This window comes from Argiope bruennichi, chromosome 2 (genome assembly GCF_947563725.1).
Source record: "Argiope bruennichi chromosome 2, qqArgBrue1.1, whole genome shotgun sequence".
Classification (NCBI taxonomy): domain Eukaryota; kingdom Metazoa; phylum Arthropoda; class Arachnida; order Araneae; family Araneidae; genus Argiope; species Argiope bruennichi.
This window is the reverse complement of record NC_079152.1, coordinates 145,184,554-145,197,368: the sequence shown is the minus strand read 5'-3', so window position 1 is coordinate 145,197,368 and position 12,815 is coordinate 145,184,554. Positions and strand designations below refer to the sequence as shown.

At 27.6% G+C, this 12,815-nt stretch overlaps 1 protein-coding gene across 8 annotated transcripts in view; it reads right to left on the bottom strand.

The window, feature by feature from the left end:
* LOC129991030 (semaphorin-1A-like) overlaps positions 1-12,815 on the bottom strand; it is a 631,522-nt gene that overhangs the window by 15,393 nt on the left and 603,314 nt on the right. For 5 of the 8 annotated variants that reach the window (XM_056098199.1, XM_056098198.1, XM_056098197.1 and 2 more), the window contains 2 exons: positions 9,610-9,639; positions 6,237-6,350 (listed from right to left, as the gene is read on the bottom strand). The exons of 1 other annotated variant lie outside the window; for it this stretch is intronic. In XM_056098199.1, the coding sequence (XP_055954174.1) occupies positions 6,237-6,350; positions 9,610-9,639 (144 nt within the window). The remainder of the gene's footprint in view (positions 1-6,236; positions 6,351-9,609; positions 9,640-12,815) is intronic. 2 more of the 8 variants (XM_056098203.1, XM_056098202.1) reach the window with 2 other exon arrangements.

Genomic DNA, 12,815 nt, shown 5'->3' with positions numbered 1-12,815 from the left:
AACTTCTTAGCTAGCTATGTCTGGTGCGTTATATCCATATTTGAATCATGCGCCTTTAAATACAATAAAAATAAACAACTTCACCATCAAACTACTGAACTATTAATTCTATACCTAGGATTTGTTCCAGTAATATCCTTGATCTTTACATATATTTAAAGAACATCAAACCCACATGGAGAGTGTTACTTCAGTAAAAGCGTATTTTCTTTTTACTATCTTTTAATCTGAAAGAAGCTATATGATTTACTTCATATCACGACGGGCTTATTGAGACTTAGTTTATGTACTACACAATATAACAAATTCTAATTTATTTTATATCACAATATATGAAAGAATGTTGTTTTACAACGTGTTCAAATATTATTTTACATAGAACTCTACATTATAAACTAACCCAATAAAATCATCAAATTATTCCACGTGCTGCATAAAAAAGATTATTCGACACAAGAACATGCTTCTAAACGAGCATCATGAGTGAAAGGCCTCTCTTAAAAATTATCTTAGCGCGTGCATAGTTCAGCTTCGAACAGCTCCAAGCGAAGGAAGTCGACTCATCCAATTATTCAAGGCGCATAAAAACATAATTGCCGCCTCCTTTTCTTCACAATTATTATTTTAAGGCTTTATCACCTTTTAAAACCATTAGTAAAAATAATTTTATGGCCCATCGAATAACACGCTTAAGAAAAGCCCATTTTGTACAATAATTTTTCCAGGGGAAATCCATTTTTAATAATTAATGGAGAGTGTACATTTTAAATTTAAAGGCTGTTTTGGGAGTTGCTGGCAAACAAAATAAATTGATTTGTTAAAGGGAAATCCCGTTGTTGTTGTTAATATTTTTTTTTCTTCGCCTTCGATGAGGGAGAACGGTATTGGCTGCTTCCTTGGTGGGACTAAAGTAAGAATAATTCCATTAATTGAGACTTTTGGCTTTAATATTTATGGATGTCTAATTCAAATAGGATGTATGTGTACGAAATGGTTTGACATATGCATAATTGGTGATGCTTCCAGTAGTATTTTATTATCGTCCAATGTTTTAAATGAAGTATATGAAGAAAACATGGACTTGGCGAAATCATGGTTTTAAAAATAGAAACGTTTGCGCAAAATGGGATTCGAAAAAAATTATTATTAATTGTAAAAATTCAATTTCCGAATTTTCTGTTTTTGAAAATTTCAACTTAAAATAAATACTTTTTTAAATTAAAATAATTATATTAGAAACAATATGTATGCATCTATAAATGAGATAAAAGACAACCCATTAAATGTTATCTTTTTGTGTAATAATAATATAATATGTATGCGTAAGAATTTTCTGTATTGAAAAAAGCTTGTTTTCACCAATTATATTTATTTAATGACAATCAATTTAAGAATCGAAAAACATTTCTGATCATGGTCATTAAATAAGCATTTATGATGACAGTCAAAAGTTATATAATTGCATTATTAAAAATAGTAATTAATTTCTTTTTCTTATCAGCATTTCATTCATTTTTAGAATGAAATTTTTTCAAATAAAACTGCTGATTTTGAATTATTAAGGGCAACGCTTTTATTTATTTATTTCAGGTTAAAAAAAGTTTTAGTTTTTTTCCTAAGTTATATATAGTATTATACATTAGGTAATATTTTTATTTCAGTGACATTAAACACATGCCATAAGGTTTAATCACTATTTAAGGCAAGGCATCTTTATTTTAGATGATTTTACATTAGTTTTCCTAAATAATATTTGCGAGTCAATACACGGTACATCTTCGAGGCGGCCGATGATTAGGCTAAAATAATGAAGCTCGAATAATAGAATTAAATCAGAACCATGGAGCTATAGAAAAAAATAGTCATTTCTTGGTCAAAAAAATCTAGTGTGTCAAAAATATTTTGCTAAATATAAATTGTAGAACCGGGAGACAGTATAAAAGTTAAGAAATCGTAATCTTTTCAGAAGTAAATGTAATTATTCAAACAATGGTATATCCAATGTTGAAAAAATTAACTATTGTCCGAGATGAGAACGAATACTCTTTATAATAGAAAATGAATAACTAATTTTAAATTTATTTCATTTGAGTCGTTTCAGACCTCAATGTTGCCACTTATTCATTGTGCTTGTTCAATGGCAGATTAGTCATATTATATCATAAATTTTCCAGCATATAGTTTTAGGTGTTTCGAATCCATATATAAGAGATAACATATTTCATTGCTGTATATCATTCTATTCTCTTTTATATGCCAATGGAAAGATGTAGAAACGCTGGAAAAACAAAATGCTGTTTGCGCTTTTTATTTTTAAAAAAATAGTCTGTGTTGGCAAGTCCAACATAATTTCCCTTTTAAATGCCAGAAAAATGTTTTTAAAAGACACACTACCTGCTTGCATACACGGCAAAAACGGATTTACAATTGGCAAATTTTCAAAACAACGATGGACAGTTGCATTTAACATATTGTTCAGAAAACATTTCGTTTATTAGGAAGAACACTGCCACAATTGGAAAAAAAATCAAGATTTTATAAGATATATCTATTAAATTTGATCTTAGCTATTTGGCTCATTCATTGGCTCACGAGTTACCCATCTTTAAGTATTGAAAAAGAAATTAGGATATTATTTCTCAAAGAAATAAGCTTGTTTTGACTTTAAAAAAAGATAATTTTGTAGCGTGATTTTTTCCCCCAAATAAACGATATGAGAATAAGATCCTTTTCATGTTTTATTATCTTATAATCAGACATTGTCCTCTGTGTTATACTCCCCTAGTTCCTATATCTCTCTCTACAGCTGTGTATACTAATCTGTGTTTTTATCCAACTCATTTGCTCCTACTTTGCATTATTTTTACGTAAAAATTTTATGATTTTCTAGTCAACCCCGAACAATAACTATACCTGAATTTGAATAGATAGTTGATTAATCAAATGAACACCAGACTTTCTGTAGCAAACAACTTATTTTTAAAAATACTTCTAAGCTTATATTTTATTCAAAATACCATACAATGAGCTAAAGTTCCGAATTTTTATATTATTTATTGAAATACTTGATTGACGTTTAATATTTCATTTTTCCTTTGAATTGCGTCATCAACCAGTTTGAGAATGAAACTTTGTCGAAAAATCGGCATTTTAAAAAAATACGCTGAAGGAAACTGAATATCGCTCAAGATATTCTTAAGAATCTACTTGATCGAACCTCTTTTTTTTGTCTATAGTTCCTGTGACATGGTTTCCGGACATTTCTTTCACTGGCTCACGCACTGGATCGCAAAAGATCTATGGAAACAGTCTATCGAAATTTCTGAGTTTGAACCCATTTTTCTCGCTTATACTTCCGGATAAATGTTCGCAGATTAGTTTTTGATGTAGAGCTGAAGGGTGGAAGGAAAAAAAATTAATCGATATTCCAGCAGAGCGAATAATCGATTGAACGTCAGAAAACGTTCTCCGGCACCTGCAGCCTTGGCTATCTTCCTAGAGCATGGATACTTTTCCCCGCCTGCCGTAGATTTTTATTCTATGCCCCCCTCACTTCCCCTCTTCTTTTCTGAATGCGAAATTTTTGTTCGTCGCAGAAAAAAAAATCCCTGCAACAGATATCGGGGAGGATATTCTGCAGATTTTTCCCTCTTCAGAAAGAAACTTAGGGAACATTTTTAATAAACTATTGGATCTATTCAGATGAAAAAAAGGCGGAATAAGATTTTCCCCCACGAATTGAAGGGAGCAAACATATTTGTGGCCACATCAAATATTCTGGTAAAAATGGTGGAAGAATAATTGGGATCCATTAATCAGCATCTTTTTGCCGAACTATTTCAGAAAAGTTTACTCGGAAAAAAATAAATATGTTGAGTCGTAAATAAATAATAAATAAAATTGGAAATGCACAGCTCTAAAATGTTTCTTGAGGCTATTTTTGGTCATGACAATTTGACAGTGATGGTTTGTTTGTTATCAGAATATGCAATTAAAAAAATTGTTGTTTCTCTGTAATTAAGTTAAATTTCGATTTTTTCTTTCTTGACATATGATTGATTTTAAGATGGATTGAAAACGTAACTGGGTATTTAGATTCAAAACTTAATCAAAAAGAATGTTTAAGAGGGAAAAAAATCATTTGAATTACAAATGTTTTAGTGCCCTATTATAGCTATCGATCACTTTCTGATTATGGAAAATTAATATTTTTCTACTATCTAATCAATGATGAAGTGGTTATCGATTATTTATACAGCATGCCGGATTTTTTTTGTCCTCTCTAAAGCCCACCAGTATGTTTTTTTTTGTCATACATCTCTCCATCCATTACATTATTTTATTTCTGCCGACGAATTTCTTTTGCCTCGGTGCATTTTATTTTCTTTATTGCATCAAAATAATAAATTATTCAAACATGAATAAATTATTAAATTTCTTTAAATTTATTATCTAAATTTATTCGCATTTTAAGTAAAGTAAGATAATTCTCAAGAAATGTTTTACAGAAAATAAAATAGAGTTCTCTTACTCTAAGTAATAGTGGCATTGAAATGTCAATGATATACTAATCGTTTATATTTCATTGAACAATGTTCAATCGAAGCATATAGAAAAAAATCACTTTCATTCGCGAAAAATAAGCAATGTATTTCTCTAATAAATATTTAAAATATGGACATAAAGGATGCTGATATATGTAGAAGCAGTGCTGAATTGGTTATTAAGGCTGCAGAGCTGAAGCACCTCGATAAAATTTTCTAAAATTTATATTTTTGTTCTATTTACGCACTATTCCACATTCATAGATTATTGCTCAACGCAAACGATAAGCTGAAATAATAATGAAAATAAACAAAAAGGCAGAAAATGAACCACACGACAATTAGAGATTAGGGAAAGTGCTAAATTGTATTTAGTTCTAGAAAATATCGAAATGCTTTCATTGAACATATTGAGAAGATATATCAGGAAGAAAAAGGCCACACTTTCTTCATTTCAGCTTAACAACGACTCGGGTGAATTGTTTTGGTTTGGAATTCAGGAAGCAGATTTTTTTTTCCTTGTTTGCTTTTTTTTTTGTTTTATTTTTCCGTCATAATTTTAATTAGCTCTCTTTGACTTCAGTTTCATCGGTTTCGTGTTCCTCTATGATAAGGCATTTGGTTTATTCTATATTTCATTTATTTTGTTACAAATCTTTCACAGAAAAAAAATGCATCGATAATTTTCTAAGATTCAATCCAGATAGTTATATTTAAAATTTTTGGTTTATCTAGGGATAAAATTGCTTTTTCTATAATCGTAGTTAGATTAACTGTATTCTTAGGAGAAATAGAATGCTTCAAAGTTATAAGTAGTCATCAAGAGGGGAAAGTATTGTAATGATGTTACAAATGACTCATTTCCAGAAAATATCACAAAAACCTTAGTATTTCAAAAATTAAAATTCTGAAGAAATATTTTTTTTAAAAATTTGCGGATTATTAAGGGTAATTTATAAAAATTTTATTTATAAAAATTTATAAAAATAAATTGCCATCCAATCTGAAATATTTATGGCACTTTTCAAGCAAATCATGACGTAAACTCAAACGTTTTGTTTACGGCATGACTTTTATTCTAATTACTAAATTCTAATTGAACTTGCCTTAAATCCTTTCTTACCTTAATAAAACTGATTCAAGCTTCTTAATAATCTATAAGGCAAAATATTTTTTTCTAAATTTGAATTTTTAGGAAACTTACTACATACGCATGTTCGTGATATTTACTGTTTTGTTCCTGTTGATCTTCAGAGTAAAAATAATCAACACAATTTCGTATTTTTAAAATAGATGTTATTAACCCTTTCCATAATAAACCGCCCCAAACCGGCCATGAAAATTCTATACTAATAAGTTTTAGGACCGATTTCTTTTTCAAATGAGGAGTTCAGGATGTAAAACGAATTCATCCTTAGATATAGCTTGCTTTACATCTTGAATTCCTCACCTAAGAAAGAAACCGGCCTCAAACCGTCCCATTAGTGTTAGAACTTGCACAACAGAGCCGGGGCAGATTAGTAGAGCGGGGCTTAAAAGTGTGAAAACTTATGAATATTTTAATAAATTATTTCATTAATAAAAATTTACCCGAATCAAATAATATATACCTAATTGAATTTTATCAAGAAGAATTTTTTATGCATTTCGCAAGATCGTATTTGCTATGAAAACAAAAAGTGTGAGACTAACCCACTTGGTCCACTTCGTTATCCATGTAGGCCGGTACACTGGGACAGACGCACTTGATGGGACAAGGCGGACATGTAAGGGTGTGCTCGGTTGGCATTGCCGTGGTGCTAGTAACTGTAGATAATATAATAATGGTAAAAATAAAATAAAACTAAATCATAAACTAAAAAAAAAGCGGAGGGAAGATTTTTCTAGCCAGAAAAGTTTGTTAGTGTTTCAGAATATTGGAAAAGAAAAAAGAAAAAAAAAATAGAGCGAAACAGAAGAAAAATTAAAAATTAGTAAAACAAAATAATCTGGAAGTAACTAAATTTTTAAACCAAAGATAAATCCTTTTATGAACCTCGCAATAAATATCGACAAGCCCCTCAAAAACAAAATTTGTTTTAAATGTAAGATACGTTTTCAAAAACTAATGTTTTAATTAAAAAATCATCAATTTTAACATCTTAACTTCTATATTTCGGTCATATTATTGCATAAGAGCTTTTTTTTCATGTCGCCATAAAAAAAAATTTTTAAAAATCAGGGGAATTAATTTTATTTCCATATATTTTTGTTTCTAATTTTAATTAATTTTTAAAAATACTTTTAAGTATATTTTGTAACAATATTTTTCATTGTTTTAGTTACTAGATATATACTGACAAGTGTAAAATGTAAAAAAATATTTTATTCCCAAGTTATTATTGCTATATAATTAAGAGTGAAATTTCAAAATAAAATAAACATGGACGAACAAAGCCTAAAACATTATTATTCTCTAAAGTTTCGATCTAGAGATTCCAATCTTCTTTAGTTTTGTTATTTTTTTTAAATATAGTAACTGTATCTAAGTAACAATTTATAGTTTAAATCTGAAAGCATCTTAATTTAAATAATAGGAATTTTGATTTTTAGTAGATGCGTTCTCATGTACAGTGCGCTTTATGATACTTTACATTCTTTATTAAAAAATGCATTAAGTTGATACATGTTGCAGTTTTTATTTTCAAAAATGAAGATGGTTGCTAAGCAACTACTTACAAGAATTCAAAAGTAATTTTACAATGACTTCTTCATTGGAGAGCATTGAACTGAATATTTCAATTTTATGTTTCCATCTTTCACTTTATGAAAACAAAACTCGTCATCTATTCAGGTTTTTTTTCCATGTAAAACGTTAAGACTTTTAAAATTAAAATTACTTTTTCTTATTTTTTTACAGACCTGAAAGTTATATTTTTTATCCACTGTAAATGAATATTTTTGAGAGAAAAACTTCTGGAAATAATGAATTTAATTTACATCTTTGTTGGAAATTTTAAAAAGAAATACATATAAGGAAACAAAGTTTTAAGAATTTATATATTTTATTAAAATGTTAATTCAGTGTAAGTAATAAAGTCAACATTAAAAGGAACGGAATTTAGGAATGCATTTTTAAAAACATTTCTCCCCAAAAACACCTTATTACTTTTGTTCCAGTTAAATGTTTTATAATACTATTCTAAATTATCTAAAAAATAAATAATTTAAAACCGATTTGAAAGAAATAATCTAAATAGTTTAAGACAGTTTTCAGCTTTCAAAAGTAATTTCATCTTATACTAATTCTTCCCACATATTTTAAAAAAAATAAATGTTTGTATTTAATTCTGGCGTTTTCCATTCTTATAATAAAGGTTTCCGAACAGAGTTAATCGTATAAATATTTTACCAATACATAAACTATAATAAATATTTAATCTCACAAATTGTAATATTTTTATTTCATGTAATTCAATAGATTCACAATTTAAAATATGGAAGCTAATCTTTTATGTGAAAAGAGTTAATGCTGAAAAGCGAACGAAAGTTTATTTTGTCAAAATATGTGATAACTATCTATAAAAGATTTTGCCATTTCCATTTTATAAATCAATAATGTCTAGGGTAATCTGAAAATTTTGCCTTCGTTTGCAGCTTCTCGTGATGAGAAAACAAAACAATTCACGAGCAGCTGTTACATTCCTATCAAAAAGAGAAACTAAAACCCATTCGAGCAAATAAACTTACGAAGAAGGAGTCGATATTTGTATTTATTAATCAATTCAACCCAATGAATAAATAGAAGATATTTAATGACAGCTGTGCTATTTTGGAATCGAAAATTGGTTCTTCACTAACTTAAAAAAATAACAGTGAAATATCAAATTTGTGGAGCAATAGAATAAACATGAATTGGAACGAGAAACATTTATCATTATTAAATATTTGGCACAAATATAATTGGTACAATTTTTTAAAGTCTTGAATGCTTTTATTATCTTTCCTGAATCTAAAATGAGATCATGCAAGCAAAGGGAATTACAATTGAATCTCCTTTGCTAGCTGAACTAGATGATCCAATTTACAGAAGAATAACTTTTTATATTATTTTGAAAGAAGATCATTTTAAATAAAAGAAAAAGAAAATCAAAAATTATCAAAGTTTTTACTTAATTTTTGATTATTTAATGCAAAAATTATTCTAGGTAGCGAAAAAAATCTGTGACTAACATATTTTTATTTTTACAACCTTTAGAGTTTATCTATATAAATGCTATAATAATGTAGTAGCAATATTATGGCTTTTGAACAAAGTGAAATAAAAAGAACATTAATTTTATGTTCTTAAAGTCTTTCGCCCTAGAAATAAGTGTTAGTAACATATAAAGTCCTCGTAAAAACAAAATAAACTTCTCAGATAACCAATTTTAACAGAGAAGATCATTTTTTTTTACATCTAAGCTTATCAAAAAAAAAAAACATAGTTGGATTGAGAACTAATGGAATAGAAAAAAAAATTACACAGATCTACAAACTACATAGATCTACAAACAAATACAAGGGCTTAGGAATAATACTTATGAAATAAGAAATATCATCTTTAAAGCAATAGAATATGCAAACAATTCAAAACATAAATTATTTTAAGGAATATTATTTCAAAATTCTAATTTACTTTGGAAAACTCCTTTAAAATGTTATTACAGTAACTGTATTTCTATATTTCGTCACATGTAAATTATTTTAAAAGTGTTGAATTATTTTATTGAAAGAGCCATTTAAATCTCCGGATTTATATCTGGTCTTTTATGATGGGATTTATATCTGAGAGCGAAACGAACGTTACAGACAATATCGTAAATATTTTTTGAAGATGTAGAATTAATAAGTTCAAGTTTCCTTCACATTTACACATGAAAAAGCAAGTTTGAATGAGGACAGCATGCAGAATAAGGATTTTTGTTTGAAAAGAAATAAGGTGTTAATGTATTAGCAAGTGAAGATCAAACTGCAGTAAAGGTGAAGGTCAAATTGAGGACACAGAAGTTGTGATAAAAGGGCGCAATTTATTGCTTAAACTCACCGGTGATCGGAGAAGTTGATGGCTTTGGATCTGCAAAAAGAAAATAAAAAAATGGGAGAATTACTATGTCGCCGGAGTAATTTGGACAAAAGATCTTCATGAACATCGAACAAAGAAAACTTTTACTGAATTCTAAATTTTTAATTAAATCGAATTATCGAATTATAAAACATTTTAATTACAGCACTTTAAACGTAGTTCACGGTAAAGAAATGTTCCACTTTTCCATGTTTACATGTATAAATGTCAAGGATCCTAATTACGAAAATATACTGAAACTAAAAACATTCAACGTGATATAAATATTCATCTTTTGATAAAATATCAACAATAGCTGCAAAGAGAGGAGAGTCCTCTTAATTTTATGTTGTCTAGTCTTTTAGGAATACACACTTGGCAATTAACAAATGAGAATTGAACTTGCTTCGTTGGATGAGTTTAAAACGTTGAATAAAAGGTATATGCACTTAAACAAAATACTTCACGCAAATAAAGGCATGATTAAAATAACTGTAATAACAAGCGCTGAACAAAGCAACATTATCTGGCTTTTATAATATCAACAGTTTCGTTAAGAGAGCAGACGCCGTAAACTAGAAAATATAGCTTTTAAAATTTCGCCTCTGATTTTATTAATGCGAAAGTTTTAACGAACCATATATTGTCTGAGACTCTCTTGATACGCTATTATGTAAACAGAATCTCAATTAAGAAAACAAAACTAATTATTACTAGTCAGCTAAATAATCATCTAATTTTTAAATGCCGTGTTATTATCTAACTACTTTTAAGGAGAATTTACAAATGTTTCGCAGAATTAGCATAAATTTGAAAAGAGAGAGTTTCTATCAGAATTTCCTTAACAAAGTCATGCATTCATAATACAGATTTCCTGGCCTCAATTTCCCTTTCAGATAGAACTAAAGATAAATTCAGCATATAACGGAATGTCAATTAAATGGTTTAAAACCCTTTTATCACATCAAGGTAAGCATTTTGTACAGACTACTATATATTTTATTTTGGTCATGCCTTGATTGATTCATGCAATCTAGTTGCAAGGCAAAAAGCAATAATCAAATTATTCATTTCAGTTTTTATCTAAAATATTTTTAAAAAAGGAAAGAAAGAAACAGGAACTATCTATTAATGTTTTGAGTTTCTGAAAACGAACACTGACTGTACAGCTTCACTAATTTTATAACCATTATTAAATCAATATAATTTCAGAACAATTAATATTAAGCTATTCTAAATGAACTTATTATCATGAAGAAATATTAACCAAATTAATTGGTATAAAAATATCTCCACAATGAAAGAAATTATGTACTTTTGAAAGATTTTCTATTAAAACAAACTTCGATGGAATAGATTTTCAATTTCTTTTTAAAATATATCTTATAAAACTAAAATGTGACATAAGTTATTTTGTTAAAATGGTGATTCAATTGAAAACAGAATTTACAAATTATCAAAATTTATTTAAAATACCCAGTCTATAAGTCATCAGTTTTAAATCAATTTTTTTCAAACATTTTGAGATTTTAATTACAGTAATACTTTATCTAAGTTACACTAAATATTAGATTAACCCTATATTCCTTACAATTTATTTTTATATTTGAAATCTAAATATATAAATTAATGGTTGATGAAAATATGATTCCCTCTCCATATTTTTGACTTGTAAAGAAAAAGAAATTCCACTTTAAAAAAATTAATTTCGGAATTATATTTATTATTTTTTTTGTAAGACACTACATATAAAAATTTACAAAACCTTTTTCTTAAAAAATGTGTTGATTGACATTAATTATCACTTTTTTATTAATATTAAATAAAAATTAAAGAAAATTTATTGAAAAAACCAATAGAATATATTCAATAAATTAAACCGACTAAATTAAATTTTCATTCACAATTTATATACAGAAATACATATACGCATGTTTCATTTCATTAAGAGGACAATGGACTTTGAAACAAGCAAAAACCGACAGAAACGTTAAATTTTATTTTTATCGTTTCTTTATAAAAATATAAGTTTATATTCAACTAAAATGGTGTTGCAAAATATATTGTTCAATAAAATATATATTTCAAAGGCCAAAATTAAAAAAGCCCATTTTAATTACTTTCCTCAAAATAATATTGTAATTAGATTTAAACATCTTTGAAACGTTCCAGATGTCTTAATGTTTGAAGAAATGAAATAGAATTGATAATAAAAAATTTATGTTACACCATAAAAGAAAACAAAGTATGCATTTTATATTTCGAGGTTTTTTAGATAGTTAAAAGTCAATTTTAGTTCCAAAAAACATAACATTCTTATGAAAATACAGTAAATGTAGATAAAAATATTTCTAAAAAATTAGCATTAAATTGGAATTAGAAAATCATACACAGTTTTATTCTAAATAAATTTATATTGAGTAATATGGAAAAAATAATAGAAAAAATTAAAAACTGAGTCTCCTGGAATATTTTGAAATTAAAAAAAAATTTATACATCTTTTAATTTTTAAAAATAATATTTCGTTCCAATTTTTAAAAAAAAAAAAGAAATTTGATTTATTTATATTTTAACACATATACCGAACAAATTTCATAAGTGAAAAATTCGCAAAAATGCCTCATAGAGTCCCCTGCCCCCCTTCAATTATGTGTTAAATACCTACCGGCATTCAATAATTAGTCATTATTACAAAAAAAAATATGCACACTGTTAAAGTGTTATAATATAGAATATCACAGGAAACATAAATTTCGATATCTCTTAACTACATGAAGATGATCGTGTATATCTTTTATATCATATCCCCCTCTGACGCCCAGAAACCTTATCTAAAAACTACATTACACGCACCAGTAAATTAATATGCTTATTATTATCAGACACTGATCTCTAAGTTGACGGAAAGCTGCGCGATTTTTATTTACGATTTTTTTTCTTTCAGCCCCTTTTTTTATATCCCATTCCACTCGGAGGCACCAAAATAACGAGTAGCAAGCAGCGGTTAACGAAAAACCGATCAAGGCAAACCCGCCCTACCCTGTCGCTTGGAAGACATTACCAAATCTATATCTCTCTCCTTCTTGAGATCCGGTAGATAAAAAAAAAATAATAAATTTATATATCTTCATCGCAATTCACTTTTTTCCGCCCTTTCTGCTTCATCTTCTTCGTCTTCCTTCAGTAG